At 50.4% G+C, this 19,172-nt stretch overlaps 1 protein-coding gene across 3 annotated transcripts in view; it reads left to right on the top strand.

Annotated features, from left to right (window-relative positions):
• Positions 1–5,784: 5,784 nt before the first annotated feature.
• Positions 5,785–19,172, top strand: part of DCTN4 (dynactin subunit 4) — a 33,257-nt gene continuing 19,869 nt past the window's right edge. For 2 of the 3 annotated variants that reach the window (XM_066590406.1, XM_066590405.1), the window contains exons 1-4: positions 5,785–5,952; positions 9,147–9,217; positions 12,546–12,724; positions 17,797–17,840. In XM_066590406.1, coding sequence (XP_066446503.1) covers positions 5,818–5,952; positions 9,147–9,217; positions 12,546–12,724; positions 17,797–17,840 — 429 coding nt within the window. In that variant the 5' untranslated portion in view covers positions 5,785–5,817. Of the gene's footprint in view, positions 5,953–6,174; positions 6,261–9,146; positions 9,218–12,545; positions 12,725–17,796; positions 17,841–19,172 lie in introns of those variants that run through there. The other variant, XM_066590408.1, reaches the window with a different exon arrangement.

The raw sequence follows: 19,172 nt of genomic DNA, 5'->3' as shown, positions 1-19,172 counted from the left end.
CCCCCTTTCCCACACAGCCTTGTAGAGGCTTCAAGAAAATGGTGCCTGGCGCTTTCTCCAAGCGCTGCACAGCGCTTTTTCATCTCCTCGCTCACTGCCGTTACTGGCAGGGGAGTGGGGACTCAAACCAGGCACCTCTGTTCGCCTCCCCACTGCTCTGACAGGCGCCTCGCATTCCCTGCACTCGGTATGTCATCTTCCCAGATGGGTCTCAGGCCAGGAGGGGGCCAAGCTTCATGGGACGTGCTGATGGGTTCACTTTAAGGTTGAGCTCTGTAAAAGAACAGAACAATCTGAATACTTCTGTCATCGGGTTTTGTTGGTTCATGGTCTATAAAATGACAATATTATACGGTATACCAGAATTATTCTCTCTGGCTTAAAATGCCAGAATTGAACAGAAACCTGCCTAAACTGAGACCTACTGGTCTCCACACAGTGCATGCATCTCTTTGTTTATGAAAGTCTGGAGTTGCCTGGAAATCTGAAGCATACGTTCTGCTGTTTGTAGGAGACAATCAGACATCGTATCCATAGTGGATTTCCTCTGGCCTCAAGATGGAGGGCCGCCAACCTGATTTTTTCTGAAAAATGTATTAAAAAATCATGGACAGACATGATTTTTATATCTGTCATATGCTGATATGAACTCATTGACAGCGTTTACTGTGAGCTCTAAAATGACGATAATTAGTTATAATAATCTGCTTAAGTACAAACAGCGTAAAAATTAAAAAAAATCACAGAAGCATCTATTTTTTTAATGGACAAAGGAAAAAAGGTGCCTTATTTTTACAGGCTGTCCAAGAATTTCTGGAAGGTTAGCAGTCCAGTCAATTGTGTACTTGCAACCTCTCGAGACCATGTGAAAATCAATGCAGATACTTTGTATATCCTTGCAACAGAAAGTATTCTTCAGATTTCCAGGTAGCTCCAGACTTGCAAAAACAAGCATATGCATGTGCCCTACAGAAAGACACATTTGTTTACAATTCACCATGATTAGGTATGATGTGTGTACTGATATGCTAAATGGGATATAGGGCCAGCTAAAGTATCAGCTCCGCTGGTTCAAAACCAAAGTTACTGTATGAATCAGTAAGAGCACATTACCAGTTACATGTGATCTAATCAACACAAAACTACTTAAATTACCAGAAACAAAACATTTTTGGGGGTTGCCTAGTGTTATTTGTGCATCAATAAAAGTTAATATTACTTGATTTGAATTAAGTTTACTGATTTTATACAAATTTGAATAAGGAAAAAAAATCAAGGTTGCATTGCTTAACCCTTTCCAATCCACTGTCTGACTTCTGAAGACATTATGATTGAAGGCTGTACAGCTCCGATGTTGGAAGACGTCCGCCGGGGTTCTCTTACTGTATATTGCCAGCCTCTCTGCTGTCGGAGCCTATCCAACGTGTCACCTTATGCAATACTGGCTTTAGCCAGCAGATAGCGCCGTTGTATAACAGCAGAAAAAGAGTAAGCCCCCTAGGAAAACCAGGATACAAATTGGACTGGAAAGGGTTAATAGGACTTTTTTGACTAAATCATTTTTTTGGCCATAAAGCCAAAGTTTACAGCGAGTGATAGATATTTTCTAAATGTTTGTGGTATAAGACATCAGGAACAGTGGATTACAGCCTGGGAACAAAGTGTGTTACACTGTATAATCCAAGATTTGCGTCTGGTAATATAAAAGCCCATGAACATTAGTAGACCTCATTCAGACAGCCATAACGCTTTATGCCAAGAACTGGATTGGATCTGCTCAGAAGAAAACTTAGTATAAAAGGCTTCTCTGCCTTGTCTGGACAGGATCGAATCCCATTCTTGGCAGTAGATCTACAGCTCCTGCAGCAAGCCGTATTATGTGCGTCAGCCTGACTACATTGTGGAAGATTAATGAATCCAGACCTGAGCATTGTGCCAGTGCAGCGCCCTGCTGATGATCCTTCTGCAGGTTCGCCTGCTAGCGTCAGGGGCGTAACTATAGAGGGTGCAGGGGATGCGGTTGCACCGGGGCCCAGGAGCCTTAGGGGGCCCATAAGACCTCTCTTCTCCATATAGGGAGCCCAGTACTATGAATAAAGCATTATAGTTGGGGGCCCTGTTACAGGTTTTGCATTGGGGCCCCGGAGCTTCAAGTTATGTCTCTGTGCAGCATGGTTTAGGTATGGGTACGGGTACAGATACAGATAGAGAGGGGGGCCTCAGCTCACCTTTTGCATCAGGGCCCCTGAGCCTTTAGTTACGCCCCTGGCTAGCGTCCTCCTACATTACTCTCTAGCAGCGCCGCGGGACAGTTTGGGGTTTTTTGGACATCAAATTATTGTATAATGTATGATATGCAGAAGACCTTTTATCTTCCCATGTCAGTGGGGCTAGCTATATAGCTTTGTAGCTGAAAAGGGGTGGCAGGTAGGGTTGCCACCTTAGTCACAAAAAAATACTGGGCAATGTAAAAGCGGGTGTGGGCTCGGCCATGGCTTATCATGACATATGTATTCATCTCCGTTATTCTATGGGTCACAATTAGTATATAGTGGGTACCCCCAGTAGTGGCTTCAGTCATAATAATGCCACCAGTAGTGCCCCCAACAGTAACAGTGGCCCCAGTAGTGACAGTACCCACAGTAATAATAGGGCCTCTTCTTTGAACCTCCGGCAGGCAGCGAGCCAACAGCATCAAGGGTTTCTCTCGCCCTGTCTCTCTCTAGGTCCTGTTCGCCTCCGCTGCTGTGATCCCTGAACTCCCCTGGCAGCTGCATCCTGCATGTCCCTGTTGCACCGCAGATGCTGGGTGGAGAGGTCAGGGATCTCAGCATTGGAGACGGACGGGAGAGGCAGGGCGAGTGGAGTTGATGCTGTGGAGTTGCTGTCCGCCATGCTCACAGCTGACAATTATTGTTTGACAGCCTATAATATGTCTGGTGAAAAAATACACACGAGCACCGACCTTTCCACTTAATTACTGGCCGGGCCAACGGGTTACCAGCCGGGTGGCAACCCTAGGAGTAGTTAAGATGCCTAAGCTGCATAGATAGGTGATAACACGGGAGCTGACAGAAGGGGACAAGGGGAATTGTGACTTTGCTTCACTCCATAGGAGGGCATAAGTTACTTAAAAGTTACGAACATATATATATATATCTCATATATATATTATATATATATATATATATATCTCATATATATATTATATATATATATATCTCATATATATATTATATATATATATCTCATATATATATTATATATATATATATATAATATATATATATATATAATATATATATATATATATATATATATATAATATATAACAGAACAGCAAGGCCCCTCGCCCTCGTGTATCGGCCTTCACTCGCAGGTACCCACTGTTGTTCTACATAATTTGGCTTACTGTAATTTCGGAGATCCGCTGCATGATACGGACATCATAGACTCACGTCAAAAATATATCTCCGTGGCCACACAGACCGCAGACCATCCCTCGTCTCACTACGTTCCTAGTGGCGCATCATGTCAGTACAAAGTGGCTTGTTGGCGCGACCGTTACAAAATAACTACAAATTACAGACACCTCTTATTAACTCTGTTTATTTTGCGTCAACATTACCATTTACTACAGTCCCTTTGGGCGCTGCTCCCCCACTCCACATCCATACGTCTCGTCCCTTTAGTGTCTGTGGAGACCGGTCTCATGTCCCGATGCTTGATCATTGTCCTGGGTCGTGGCCCCACCATCGGCTTCTGGGACGGGGGTCTCCCTCGACATGGTGCATAGACGTTGGGCCTCTTTTGTCCTGGAGGTCTATGATCCATCTTCCCTCTCCCCACGGCTTTGCTGATAGCTAGTCCCTAGTCGGGGGGTGCAGTTCTCCTGAAGCATCTGCCACCATAACGGCTGTACTTTGTGGCTACTGGCTGCTCTCCAGCATGGGGCTATGGCCACTTGTGCGGCTCCCTGTGTAAACAGGCTTCACCACTTTAAGAACCACTCTGCTTGCTGCCTCTCACCCACTTGTGGCACAGCACACCTTCGTATGGGGCTTGCAGCGCTGAGAAGGTTCGACCAGAATCTTGAGGGGGTGAGGCTTAGCCCTCCATATACTTCCATGCACTAGCGACATCACCGCTAATGTCACAGAGGGGCTGGGGCCTCCTCAATCCAGCAAGGGGGCAGACCCAAAGCACCAGAGCTCATCCAGTGCCCACTGGAGAGCAGCTGTAGTAAAAGGGGAGCAGGGCACTGCTCACCCCTCTAACACAGCCGGGGTCCCACTGTCTCCAACGATGTCTTTCATTTATACTCCCCCTGTATCAGCTAATCTTAGTTGTTCCTCCTGGCACTCTGAATGTGTCAAGTGGGCGGTCCTCACCACTCGCTCTCAGTCAAATTTGATGTCATCCATCGACAGTGAAAAGTAGGGACCTCCCACTTGACGCATTCACAGCACCAGGAGCCAAATCTAAAGAGAGCATGCACGGGGAAACGAGAAGGGACAAAAGCAGGATGATTGTTGAGTGCGGCTGTAAAGCTATACATCTGGCCCCACGGACATGAGCACATGACAGGTCCTCCCAAGAACTGCTGGGAGAGTTCAGCTCTGGATGCTGCCAAAGTCTGAAGCTCAGGAGAAGGAAAAGGTGCACATTCTATCATTCCAGGGCGGCGTCCATAAACGTAAACGATGCGTAGTAAGGCCGCCTGCACACGAGCAGAAATTCAGCGGCGAGATTTCCCGCGAAATTTCCGCCGCTGGAAGCCTGCATAGGATTGCGTTAACAAACGCAATGCTATGCAGACGGCCGCGATTTGGCCGCGCGATAACAAATCGCGGCAAGCCTCGCACAGAAATGTCACTCACCCGCCGCCGGCTCCGGTCTGCGCATGGCACTCGGGTCGGGTCCCGCGGCGAGAATCCTTGCTGCCGAATCTGACCCGCCCGTCTGCAGGCGGCCTAACACTGCTCACAGTATCCAGCTTAGGGCCCAAGGTCCACGTGCAGATTGGATTTATTAGATCCGCAGCTTTAGCCGTCCAGAGGAAACAATGGCGCGCCCGCAACTGAACTGACTCTTAGGTGCTTTGCGGATGCCCTGCGCAGATCTAAAATTGCAGCATGTTCGGACCGGGAGAGTATCTTCCCAGAGAAGGCTGGCGATAACGGGGATTGTGACGCCATTTATACGTGGGTTGTGACAGGGTGTTAACGGTTATCTGTCCGTACCGCTAGTGAGGATTTATGACGCAAGTGTATTGTGAATGAAATCAGTGGGAATCTTGGTTAAATACGTCATTTTTAACGCACTCGTGGCGCCCGACGGGGTGCGAGCAGCGAATTACCCGTTTATAGAAGGAAAATGCTGCGTCTGTTTGTCATCACCGCGACATCCTGAAGTGGCGCCGCCCCACCCCCCACCACAATAAAACAGCCATTGGGCCTTCTGTTTTTTTTTTGTTTTTTTTTGTGCATGCATGAAAAACGGACAGCACGCGAACGAATAATAGAATTCTGCACATATGTAACAAAAAAAACCACGCGCACTGCCCGCGTACACACTGCGCCCAAATACAGTGCATCTGTCCATGTAATAAACCCTACAGAAGATTATCACCCACACTGTATTATTTTATACACAGACTTTGTGAATAGACTTGTCAATAAAGTTACGGTTGTCAAAATGAAGAGAAAAAAAAAACAACACAACGAACTGATATCACGTGATCAGGATTGCGTTATGAGTCCAAGCGTTCAGCTCCGCCCTGGTCACGTGACGCTAAGGGAGGGGCGCTGTCGCAAAATGGCGTCTCTGCTGCAGCTGGAGAGGGTCCTGTACTTGGTTCACGGCGAGAAGGAAATTCGAGCGCCTCTATCCCAGCTGTACTTCTGCCGCTACTGCAGCGAGCTCCGCTCCCTGGAATGCGTGTCTCACGAGGTACGGCCGCTTATTCACTTCCTACAGTCCGGCATCTTTAGATTCAGTATGGTGACAGGAAGCTGAGCTGGCTTCTCTCTGATTGGTCAGCTTCTCCTGTCACTCAGATATTCCCGCCCTTTGTCGGGGAGGGCTATTCTAGAGGCGCGCTGTGATTGGCTGTGTGCGAACGTACTAAGCGCTGATTGGCCGTCTGCCTGTCGCTCACTGTCACACCGGCTGGGATGATGTAGCGTCGGTTTCGGGCCGCCTGCTTGGGAAAGGCCGCGGTCTCGGGCCTAGCCCTCTGGCCGCTCCCCTCACGGGCGGTTACTATGCTTTTTATTATTTTTCCCCCTCAGGAGTGATGGCGCTCCCTGTAGCTGCGGCTGGCAGCGAGACCCAGACAGCAGGCTTGTTTTTTTCCGCCCTCTGTAACTGTTAATGGAAGGAGTGCAGGCTTACTTGCTCCGTGACGCCAGTGCCCTACGCCGGCTCGGGGTGATGGCCATGCTGTGATAACCCCCGTGGCGTGCGCCCCCAGTAGGAAGGCGCTCCGTATTTGGGCTTCGCTCACTCTGGCGTATTTCTCTGTACAAGGCCTCGAGTGATTCGCAGTGACGTCACATCGCTCGTCTGTGTGATATCGCTGTGGTTTCTCGTGGTGATACCGCGACTTTGTAGCACCGCATGTGAGAATTTTTGGGGGAGGTCTGCAATATAAGCCCTTCCCCCGAAAATAAGCCATAGCTGAAGAAGAAGAAAACAAAAAAACCCCACATCCCCTTAGAAGCCCGTCAGCCCGGCCGCATCTTGTCCCCGTCACTGATCATCTTCATCTCTTCTGGTCGGGAAATAAAAAATCCCCGCCTCCTGGAAGCGCTGCCTCTGATTGGCTGATTCTTAGCTAATCACAGCCAGCGCTCGATGAACCAATCACAACTATTCATTGAGTGCTGCCTCTGATGGGCTAAGGGTCAGCCAATCAGAGGCAGCGCTTCCAGGAGGCGGGGCTCTTTCAATCCCCGACCTGAAGAGACAAAGATAATCAGTGCCAGGACCCGGGGAGAAGCTGCGGCCGGGCTGACGGGCTTCTAGGGAATGTATGTGCTTTTTTTTGTTTTTTTTCCTGCAGCCAGGGCTTAGATTAAAGGGGTTGTCCCGCGCCGAAACGGGGGTTTTTTTTTTTTTCAACCCCCCCCCCCCCCCCCCCTGTTCGGCGCGAGACAACCCCGATGCAGGGGTTAAAAAAGAACACCGGACAGCGCTTACCTGAATCCCCGCGCTCCGGTGACTTCTTACTTATCTGCTGAAGATGGCCGCCGGGATCTTCACCCTCGGTGGACCGCAGGGCTTCTGTGCGGTCCATTGCCGATTCCAGCCTCCTGATTGGCTGGAATCGGCACGTGACGGGGCGGAGCTACACGGAGCCCCATTGAGAAGAGAAGAAGACCCGGACTGCGCAAGCGCGGCTAATTTGGCCATTAGACGGCGAAAATTAGACGGCACCATGGAGACGAGGACGCCAGCAGCGGAGCAGGTAAGTGAATAACTTCTGTATGGCTCATAATTAATGCACGATGTACATTACAAAGTGCATTAATATGGCCATACAGAAGTGTATAGACCCACTTGCTGCCGCGGGACAACCCCTTTAAGCTTTGATAGTGGGATTTCCTGCTGTCAAAGTTGCATCGCATGAAAATCCTGTTTTGATGCGACGAAACAGAGAGGAAGGCTCCATAGGTAAACATGGGCTACAAAACATTGTATGTGTGAAGAGACCCCTAGGAAACCAGGGGCTTCTCATACATGTGACTTATAGCATTGTAGCAACACGACTAAATCACCTGACTTTGTCGCCGGTGTGACCGCGGCCGTGCGCTGATGATACGGAGCGCTGGAGCCCCGTTGATTTGCCATCGGACATTCGGACAGGAGTTTTTCATGTCTTGTTGGTTCTTATTATGGACTGAAGTAGCCAATTATAGTCAAAGGAGTTGGGTAAAACCCCTTACCCACACCTGATACGCACTCAGCTGTGCGCAAAATCGGCTTTTTTTATTTTTATCTTTTTGTGTGTGAAAAATGAATAAAGCGCAGTCGCTGGGATATGCGCGGCTGCAGTCCGTGAAAACGGTGCGTATTTAAAATCCCAGATCTGTATGCAGCGGTTGCGTGCGCCCTCGAGGCTGCAGACGGGAAGCAGCGTGGAATCTGCGGTGTTTACAGCACGAGCGGCGGGATATAAGAATGGTCATCGGCAGGAGCGCTCGGCTTCATCTGATGCCCCGTGGATTCTGTATGGCCATTCAGGCCACTTACTTCGTGATGTGTAGCTTGACCCCCGCACCGTGTACATGAGGGTTCAGCCGCTGCCTAATAGTAGCAAAGTGGATGCGTTGTTACACGCTGTTATCCACGCTGTATGTAACGTCTGCAGCGTATATTGCCGTTTGGTGTTGTAGGGACGCGTTCACATGTAGATATGCCGCAGCTTTTCCTGCTGCTCATCGCAGTTTAACAGCCCCTCATTGCACCCCTCACCCGGCAACCACCACAAAGTGCTGCGGCTGCCAGTCGGGTGCTGCAGAAGTGGGTGCAGCACTTAGTAGAGGTTGTCCGGTGTGCGCTGCGGTAAGGGAAGCAGCAGGTCGAAATCGGCTGTGGATCCGCAAAGGATTTTGAGTCCACATCTGCCCCCCTGGTGCGTTTCAGCTCTGGTACTGATTAACTTTCTGCTACGGAAAACCCACGGTGTTTCCGTTCCGTGGGAACCATGCGAGTCGTCTTGTGGCGGGACCCGAGCGCGGAGCTCTTCTGCTTCCTGCAGGACAATAAGACATGTAATGTGGAGCGTCCCGCATGTCAGACAGCGCTGTCCCTGTGCTGTGCCATGTGCGTGTAATGGCAGCCTAAGGCCTCCTGCACACAGCGCTGCGATGTTACCTTCACTGCCGGAGTTTAGCATCATCATTGATGAGGAGCGCTGAACGTCCAAAAGAGAACAGACTCCGCCGGCGGTCTGAAGCGTTATACCGCCATCTGCGCTGAAAACACCGCGCTAATCGTGGGAACAAGCGTCTGTGCGAGAGGCCTAATACTGCAGGGTTTTGTAGCAGAGTTTAATTAGTAGCGCGCCGACCAGTCCGCCCCGTGTGTCCGCCCCCAGCGATCGCTGTCTACTAGAGCTTCACCCCTGTCCTCTCCCGCAGGTGGACTCGCACTACTGTCCCAGCTGCCTGGAGAACATGCCGTCGGCCGAGGCCAAGCTGAAGAAGAACAGGTCTGTGCCTGCGTTGACTTCTGTGGTTTGTGTATCTTGCATTATAACTCCTATGTAGAATTATGTAGTCGGGCGGAGTCCACACACCGAGGCTGGGCTTCACTAGTGAGAAGGGTGACACCCGCATCCACCATCATGTGGGCACCAGCTGTGTGCCATCCTCTCTGCATGGATACTGAAAACAGGCATAGATGGGATATGCAGAGGTTTTGTTTATCACATGAGTCCGTCTGAGAAACCTCCCATGTGACTCGCCGCAGGCTACAATGTGCTGTTGGTGAAATACATCACACGACCATGCGAATGATCCCGTACACAAGTCATGTCGCTCGGGGTGCGGGATCCTGTCGTTCCTGGTACTAGATTTAACAGAAAAAAGTAAAAAGGGGTTAATATTTTCCTTCTACAGTGGGCTATGGTGATTCACGATTACAGGCCTCAGGCAAGTGTATGATACGTGAGTGTCCTGGCCCCCACCATGGATCCATAGTCCCAAACGCAGTATCCTACTGACCAGTAAACCCACCTTTGGGCTGGGACAGCCGCCTGTAATACTCTCATCTGAAGCTGCACTGCTGGGAGATTCTGCTGACAGGTCTCCTTCCGGTTTCTGTCTGGTGCAGGGCTGTCGGGGTTAAATACACCAATATTTACACACTTCAGGTTTAGACAGAGATTCTCGCTCAAAGCCGTCTTTTGAGCGATAATCGTTGTCTAACTATACGGACATCGTGCAGTTTTCGTTAACGAGTTGCTAATCTCTTTCAGCATGCTGCAAGACAATGATGAGCCTCATCAGGAATTCACAGCAGGATACAGCTAATACTATTGTATCAGCTGTATCCCGCTCTGTGAACACAGCGGTCCAGCTGTGTTCTTCATACTCCGCACAGAGCGCACAGCTGTATACCAGCTAAGCGCTCCATGAAAACAGGAGTATACAGAAGAGCGGCCCCTCTTATCTTCTGGATACCCCGCTGGGAGCGCAAAGTGATCACTCAAAACTGTCAATCAGACGGCCGTTTGAGCGATCGCCTTTCCCTGTAAAAATGTACACACCGGTTATTGCTCAAAAGATGTCTGAACAAGAACTGTTGTGTCTAAACCAGGCACTAGTGGGGGCGCTCTTGTGTGAAGATGTTCAGCATTTTGCTGTCTGCACATTTTCCACAAAAGAAAATAAATCTAACTTGACACTTGGCAGGGCATCGGGCGGCAACTGCATCAAACAGGCACCATAAACTAAACGAAGGTGCTCATAGTCCCGATTCAAAGGAGTACAGAAGTTTTTATACTCGCCCGGACCCTATTCCCATGCTATTTCAGGATCATGTGTGCACACCCAGTGGACTCGTCTCTGCGGCTGTACACTCCCATATAGAACAGTGTGTGCACACCCAGTGGACTCGTCTCTGCCGTCGTGCGCACCCAGTGGACTCGTCTCTGCCGTCGGGCGCACCCAGTGGACTCGTCTCTGCCGTCGGGCGCACCCAGTGGACTCGTCTCTGCCGCCGGGCGCACCCAGTGGACTCGTCTCTGCCGCCGGGCGCACCCAGTGGACTCGTCTCTGCCGCCGGGCGCACCCAGTGGACTCGTCTCTGCCGCCGGGCGCACCCAGTGGACTCGTCTCTGCCGCCGGGCGCACCCAGTGGACTCGTCTCTGCCGCCGGGCGCACCCAGTGGACTCGTCTCTGCCGCCGGGCGCACCCAGTGGACTCGTCTCTGCCGCCGGGCGCACCCAGTGGACTCGTCTCTGCCGCCGGGCGCACCCAGTGGACTCGTCTCTGCCGGATTGGCGCGCACCCACCGCTCTGCCGGATTGGCGCGCACCCACCGTTCTGCCGGATTGGCGCGCACATGGCTGCAGAGATCAGTCCACTGGTGACGGTGCGAGAACAGGAAGGCAGTGAGTGTAATAATTGTCTGTAACCCGGTGAGTCTATAACCCGGCTTATATAAGACCATAACTTGGTGTTTGTAGGAGGTGACGGATTCTCTTTAAGGCCTACAAATTCCTCCATGTGGCTAAAGGTCTGACTCGGCAGGGTTTGATGCGTACAACAACTCCACACGAGACGTTCAGGATGTGCAGAGCTCACGCAGGCCATGTAGGCTTTCATCACATCTGACTGTCGACGTAAGCGGGAATAAAGATATTGCTGATGGACAATCTATCATTCTGTGCTGATTGTTTTATCAGTCGCTCACATTACTACCACCTCTGCCCTCACACTCCACCCCTACACAGCTACGATCAGGCATGGCATGTACCCCTCCAGCGATGGGAGGGATACCGGTGCTCCTGCTGCAGTCTACGTGGCACTCCTTCACAATGCCATGAGCTTCAGGTTGTCTCTGCACCTTCCATAAAGCATTATTGTATGCTGCCGCATTGTATACTCCAATCTTCTTATGCTACTGACCGTATGTAATCCTCCTACAAACTCTCTATCGTGGTCATAGCATGCCCCCCAAATATCAGTCGGCCAATACCTTCATAACCCCACTTGTGTGACCGGTACCAGACAACTCATTCCCGTCTTCCGCAGGGCAGCTTATCATATGCCTGCCAGACTCTGCCAGCTTCTGGTATGTGTGTCCCGCCCGCCTCTATTCCCTTTTAAACAGTCGTTCAGTGTAAACAGCAGCTTCTGGTGTCGTTCATGCAGAAACTGAATGACCGAACAACTGTCGTCAGTCGCTGCATGCGTTTACATGGGGCCGTTATCGTTCAAATTCCTGAACGATTCTGACTGATCATGTTGTGTAAATGGGCCTCCAGTCGATCTACCATACCGCCTCTTTAGGCTCTCCCAGGACGGAGTGTTTATGTTGTGGTTAATGCCTGTGCTGGCACCTCGGGTATGTACCTTCTCACTCCCCCAAGGCAGAGCAGTTCTGGACGGTAAGTAACAAAAAATTCTGTTTTCCGGGCAGTTACTAATGATCTATGCTTAGACTAGCTCATCAGTAGCCAATTAGCTGGGGGTTGCTGTTCGAGCACCCGCTGCCGGCGTCACAAGGTACGCAGCGGAGGTAGATTGCTTGTGTGGTGGCTGGCACAGCTCTTACTGATGATAACGAGCTGTGCCGGCAATCCCCAGTGCCGACCAGCGCATGTGTCAGATCGATCTGCTTCCACTCTCTACCCTGCGTGTTGTGACGCTGGCAGCAGACCCCAGCTGATCAGCTACTGATAACAATAGCCTGGACAGCCCCTTTAATTACTGGAGTGTCGTCTTGATGATACAACCTCTTTAACAGCCAGTGAGACCTTTGTATTGACAGCAGTATTAGACACTGACCTGATGGGTTCTGTTGTTTGCAGGTGTGCCAATTGCTTTGACTGCCCCTGCTGTATGCACACCCTCTCTACCCGGGCGACAAGCATTCCCGCTCCACTTCCTGATGACCCGGCCAAAACAACCATGAAGAAAGCCTACTATTTGGCTTGTGGCTTTTGCCGCTGGACCTCCAGAGATGTTGGGATGGCAGACAAATCAGTGGGTGAGTGTGCTAAATAAGCGAATATTACATCTGTGGGGCAAAGTGATGCTGTGAGATGTGCATGCTGCTTGGATAGCCATAAGTGCTGGATTGGGTTAGGTCTGAGCCCCACCTACTGCACTATGATGTCCCTACAAGCCTGGCCAATCAGCCGCTCCCTCTAACAGGGCAGCCTTATTTTCTGCTGATTGGTAGAATCCGGGAATGCAGATCCTCAGCAAAGTTGCATTGATTGCTTTTCCTAATAGACAATTTGTTAAAAATCCTCAGAAATCCCCTTAAAATTTTGCACAACTGTGGAAGGGGGGGGGGGGTGGTATCGTCTCTGCTTGAGGAGAGCACCTAGAAGGTGTGGGGAAACTTATCCATGCTCCTCTGGGAAATATGCAGATGGAAAGATGGAATAATGCCTCTACAGCTCCACCTGCTGGAAGGTAGCATTCCTGCAAGTCAAGGTCACACCTTTTAACAAGTCTTGAAACAATGACTGGGAATTAGAAGCCGTAAGGAAAAGCTAACCTTGCAGAGAAATTGTTCCGTCTTCCCATTTGCAAGTTGCGATGCGTCATGCTGCTACTATCTGGGCCAGAAGGACGAGTCGCTGAGTAGTGCTGTGTGTTCACTGCCCAAGGAAGGCCTTCACACTGATGGAGCTGATGTAATTGCTGTAGGACGGGGATCCCCATTAATACAATCTATTTCTGTAGGGTCTGACTTTAACCCCTTCCTGCATTATGTACCTGACGGTGATTGCACCACGCATGATTATGTGATAATGGCCAGGGGTCTGAGTTTACCGCTATTTGATCCCGTTGCTCAGAGCGCCTCCCTTGTCACGTAACCATCAGCACCAGCATTGCAATCGGTTGATCCCTGAGCAAGTTTAAAGGGAGTGTGACCTGGAGCCGGGTGAGAGGGGAGGTATGACATAATTGTAGACTCTCCCATTCCTGTGGTGTCTCCCCCTGAAGCTTGTACATGGCACTGTGGAGAGTCAGATCATCAGTGCCATGCACGATGTTCAGCGGGGGCACCCCAGGGAGTAGCGGGCAGCACGCAATGACCCCTGTGCCAGAGGAGGTGGAAAATTGACTTTTTTTCCTCTTTATCAAAGAGCATGTCTGCTCTGAGTTTCCCATATGGCTTTTGTGTGTGTGTGTGTGTACAGTTGTTAGTACGAATGCTCTTCGGCATACAGAGTCTATGGTCGGCTGCGTCTCCTCCTGGTCACATGCAACAAGCGAGCATTTTTATGCTTTCTTAGAAGCCATGCTCAGCCGGATGAGTGTTTGCCCGCTCGTCAGCAGATTGTAGGCCCTTTCCACTGCCCCATGATTGGGTGAATAAGCGTTCACTTCCTGTTTTTACAAAAGCCTATAATCGGATTTTTGGTATAACTTGCCGTAAAATCACTTTCTCGTCACGTTCATTGGGTGACGCGGTAAGACCTTGGGTATAGCTGTTACCACTAGGAGGCGACACTAATCAAAGAACGAGTTTGTCCCTCCTACCAGCTTATACCCCTCCTGCAGGCACTGAACCAAATCTGTTTGTACGTAAGCAGTAGGAGAGAACAGACGAACAACCAAACAGACTTCAAGTGGAACAAAGAGCCAGGCCGCATCACTGGGGGACACGGCAAGACCTTAGTATGTTCCAGAGCAATGCCCAAGGGGGAGGGCCTAGAAAAAAAATTATGAAACTAGCATGTTCCCAGAGGGCGCTAATAAGCGCCAACTCTGTCGCGGATAGCAATTAGCTATCCCTTGTTGGCCATAAAGATCAGGCTGAAAGCGTTCCTGTTCTAGGAAGGAATCAATCTGCCGATAGAGAATTATAAGTGTCTTTAGAGCTAAGGGAGAGACTCGATGCCTACCGGAGCTAAGGGACAGGCGAGCAAAGTCAAGAGGAAAGCACCGTGTGCTTGTAGTATGTCACTGCTAAGAGCGGGCAGCTACTGACCTGAGAGAACATGACGCCCGGAATGCCAGGGCTGTTCTTGACACCGACCCTCCATTCGCCTGCTGTTGGGGCAAAAGCTAAGAGGGCCGTAACCTGGGAATACTCTCAGCACCGCACGGTGCAAGAGGAATATAGCAGAAGACCAATCATGGGGGGCTGATGGCCGCTAATGGATAATTAGAAGGTAGGGTACCTGAACAGACTGGGAGCCGAGGTGCCCCGGGGGGCGAACCGTGCCGGAAAACACTGAGGTTCAGAATGCGACTAGTGGATGTACTACAGTCCATCTAGTTGGAACGGCTCCCGGAAGAACAGGGATGCTGCAGGCTGGGTGACAGTACATTCCACATGGAGTGCCACTCCTAATCTCCATTTATGTATATACGTCTATACACAAATGTTAATCATCCTTGTAATGGAGACATAGAGGCCCGTTACTGACGACGCTGCAAGCGATAATGCCGTACGGATAAACCTCTGCTGTACTTGTAAAGGAAAGTAACACAGGAAGCACCTAATATATGTACCCCGCATGGAACTAGTTGTAGACATTACCAGCAGTAAAGGACTATCTACATCGCCATGGAGAAGCTGGTATAAGTAGTTATGTTCCAGAGCAATACCGAAGGGCCAGTAGAGTCGCCCGGCTCACAATTACACCTCCTAAAGCGGCGGGTCATGTTAAGGATGATCGAAGCAATCCGTGAACAGTCCTGTAGAATACGGAGACTCGCAGTCCTACAGTTACTTCTCCCGTAAAGGGTGGCAATGAAGTAGCGTACGGATGTCCCGATTGTCTAGACCCTGCAATGCTGATAGTTGCACAGCGTACAATTACTCCTCTATGTAAGGCTGGGTTTTCACGGGGTGCAAATCTCGCGGCTTGGCCGCACCGAAAAGCCGCAGCTTCAAAACCCGCGGCATTTGGAGCGGTTCGGCCGCTGGCATTCTGTTGGCTTTCTCTCCCTATAGACAGGGACACGGGAGTGAGACCGCAAGGGGGAAAGGGAAAAAAAAAATTGACATACTGCGGCTGTCAATTCAGCACAGTTTCCGCCCCGTGTGGACGAGATTTTTGCAAAATCTCGTCCACATGGCTGGCTAATCCTGGGATTAGGAGCCGCAGGCGAACCCGTCCTGTGTGAACCCTGCCAAAGGGGGTAATGTGGTGGATGACCAAGATCGTCAGTAAGCAATCATGAAGACTACAGAGACTCGCAGTCCTACCATTACTTCTGTGAAAATGGGGGTAATAAGGTAGCTCACAAATGTCACGATTGGCCGGATCTGTGTGACGTCGATGGAGTTGCACATCTTACAATTACTCCTCCATGTAAGGGGTAATGTTGAGGATGACTGAAACATCAATGAGCAACCATGTAGAATACTCGCAGTCCTACCCTTACTCCACGAGACTCAGTCTTACCATTGAGGTAGCTTCTGGATTTCACGATTGCCTGGTCTGTGCGACGCTGATAGTCGCAGGGCTTACAATGACTCCTTGGATGGGAGGGGCTAATGTGGATAACTGTAGCAATTGGTGAGCCATGGCGATCTGGAGTCTCACCGTACCAGATTACCCTTCCTGAGGAAGGGAGCAATGGGCACCTTCATATTACTCCTATGGCTCGAGTAGGGTGAGGAGCCCGGCTAGTTACAGGGTACATGGGCAGCTGCCCCTGAGGCTCTTGGCGTGTGTGACTGTCCACATCATGAGAGCCTCGCTCATCTAGAAGGGATCGCGCCCATTCGAGTTAAACTGCTCATTCAGCAGGAGCGCATGAACCTTTTGCGTTACAGCGAGCACAGGCGTAAAACTTGGCCCTGACTGTAGCCTGTCCAGAACCTTCTGGTCTGAGGTCGGACATGACGTTGGCACACAGAGCTACCGGGTATCATTAGTGCGAGGGAACTGCAGGGGAGTTGCAGCGAAGTTGCCGCAGGCAGAGCTTACCCAGTCCGTGGGGACCCACAGATCACAGCTGGTGCTCCTGGGCCAGCGCTTCTCCTATAGCAGCAGCATCATCATCTCTGTTCGCACACCTCCAAGTGGAGTAGAGAAGCATAACAGGCAGGGTGGGAGGACACAATTTTATGCTGCTCCTAGGGCCCCTTACAGTGCGTAGTGGGGCAATGCCGCACACCTAAGGTCCGCAAAGGCCACGGGGCTCCCGCGACACCTTTCCCCAACTACCAAAACGATGATGGGCCCAAAAAGCTGGGGCTTAAATTTAATTCCACGCGGGCCGACCACCAGGCGCGGCAACTCATGGGCTGTCACAGCTGCCCGCAAGGCCCACAAGATATTCCAACCCGAAAAGCTGGGGCCTAAATTTACTGCTGTACCGGTCAACAGCCAGTCACGGCAGGGCCGCAGCACTCGCGAGATGCAGGCCTGCCGCGAAACCTCGCCCGAGTGCCACAGCTCCAACAGAGATGTAGGCTGCAAAAGCCACGTCCTAAATTTACAGCCGTGCCAGACTACGCCAACACTGCTTGCTAAGTCAACTGCCTACGCCTCCAGCAATTTTCCCTGTCGCACTCGCTGTCACGGTGGATGAGAGTTGCTCCAGGGTGGGAAACACTATGGCTGGCGGACATCAATCTATTGCACACAGGCATGCTCATGCCTCCTTTTTACTTCTCTGCCTCAGGCGTAACGGCACGGTGGAGATATCATACTGTTCGCCCTTCCCGTGAGAGGGCAGGAAAAAATCCTACCTCCCCGTATTCCCACAATCTTTCTTTTCCTGAAGACCTAACACTAACATGTCTGCCTCCTGCAGACACTAAGCTAAAACTGATTTAGTTCAGTGCCTGAAGGAGGTAGGAGGGGCCAGCTTAGTGTCTCCTCCTAGTGGTAACTGCTATACCCAAGGTCTTGCTGCGTCCCACAATGATACGGACGAAAGGCTTTTGCTGCCCCCCGCTCCTCTTCTGTAGCACTCATTTATTCTGCCATGTGGACATCAGTACTTTACACCACTAAATCTGCAGTATTTCGGGAGTATTAATGTCCTCCCCAAACCTCCGCCAGTGGAGCGTTACATGTTATCAGTCATTATCTGCCTCATCACTAGTTCTGAATCGCTGTTGCTTTTGTTTTGCAGCCAGCGGTGGTTGGCAGGAGCCTGAGAATCCCCACACCCAGAGGGTGAGTAAGGGTGCCGTATGTGCGGTACAGAACATGTTACACGGGTTGTATGTGTGATCTGATTATTATACCGTGCTGCTAAACACCGTCATATGGTAAAGAACCCAGTGCCCAACCATCTGAAACCATAAGGTAACGTGCCATGGGACAGCAGGTTGTGCTCACACAGATGAGGTTTGCAGATTTGATGTCTGGACTTGCTGTAACAAAGGGACATGTTACTACTTCATGCTGGCTTGCCCATTGATAATGGGCTTCTGTCTGAATCCCAAGCTGATTCCATCTTGTGAACATGTCCTTGGGGCTGCTTTTGGTGGATGTGGAGTTGACATGAATTTGAAGGCAAAGGGATAACCCTAGTAAAACTAGTACATCTAGACCTAGAACTCCTGTCCTGGTCACATCTAGGGGTCTGTGCACATCAGTATTGGAAACTCCATTTACAGCATCCATCGCAGACTGGCATGAAATCGTCAGTGGGGTCCGTCGGGCATAGTACTTGTTAGATGGATCTTGTAACCTAGTGTGTACGGCTGAAAATGCACATATCCATCCAGTTCAGCCTATTATCCTGCAATGTTGATCCAGAGGAAGGCAAAAAAAAAACAACCCAATGATGTAGAAGCCAATTTTTCACATCTCGTGGAGGAAATTCTTTCCGAACTCCAATCTGGCAATCAGATTAACTCCTGGATCACCATTGTGAAGTAATCAGTGACTACAGCAACATGTAATATTACGCTCAAGCAGAGAGTTCCATAGTCTCACTGCTCTTACAGTAAAGAACCCCCTTTTTATGTTGTGTAGAAACTTTCTTTCCTCTAGATGTAGAGGATGCCCCCTTGTTACAGTCCTGGGAGCCCGCAGCAGAATCCGACCTTGTGCCCGGCTGGTGTCCGTGCATACCTGCGTCTTGTCTTCGTTTCCTGTACTGCGGATGGTCTGCACGGCTCGCCGCCAGACATGTGCAGTACAGTGTTTTGTGTTTTTTAAATCCTTGCTTTTCCCGCGCCTTTGCTAGGTGATGACGCGGGTACCTGCGACCTTTCCGCAATGTCATCGCAGAATGGCTGCAGGTCAAATGGCTTACATTGATTTCAATGGAAGCCGTCCATGCGGAATCCGTGTAAAAATGGAAAATGCAGCGATTATTTTTATTTTTTTTTCCTCTGAGCAGAAATGGCAATTGATTTCCACTTGTGCGCGGGAAGAAGCACTTTTCCATAGCATGTTACGACCGGTATTTGCTGCGGATCCGCAGTGCGGACGTTCACCATAGATTCCGCAGTGCAAATCTGCTCGTGTGCACCCAGCCTTAAAAGTAGATTGTTG

Source organism: Eleutherodactylus coqui, chromosome 2, assembly GCF_035609145.1.
Source record: "Eleutherodactylus coqui strain aEleCoq1 chromosome 2, aEleCoq1.hap1, whole genome shotgun sequence".
Taxonomy (NCBI): domain Eukaryota; kingdom Metazoa; phylum Chordata; class Amphibia; order Anura; family Eleutherodactylidae; genus Eleutherodactylus; species Eleutherodactylus coqui.
The sequence above is the reverse complement of the archived record's forward strand: the minus strand, read 5'-3'. Positions and strand labels throughout refer to the sequence as shown.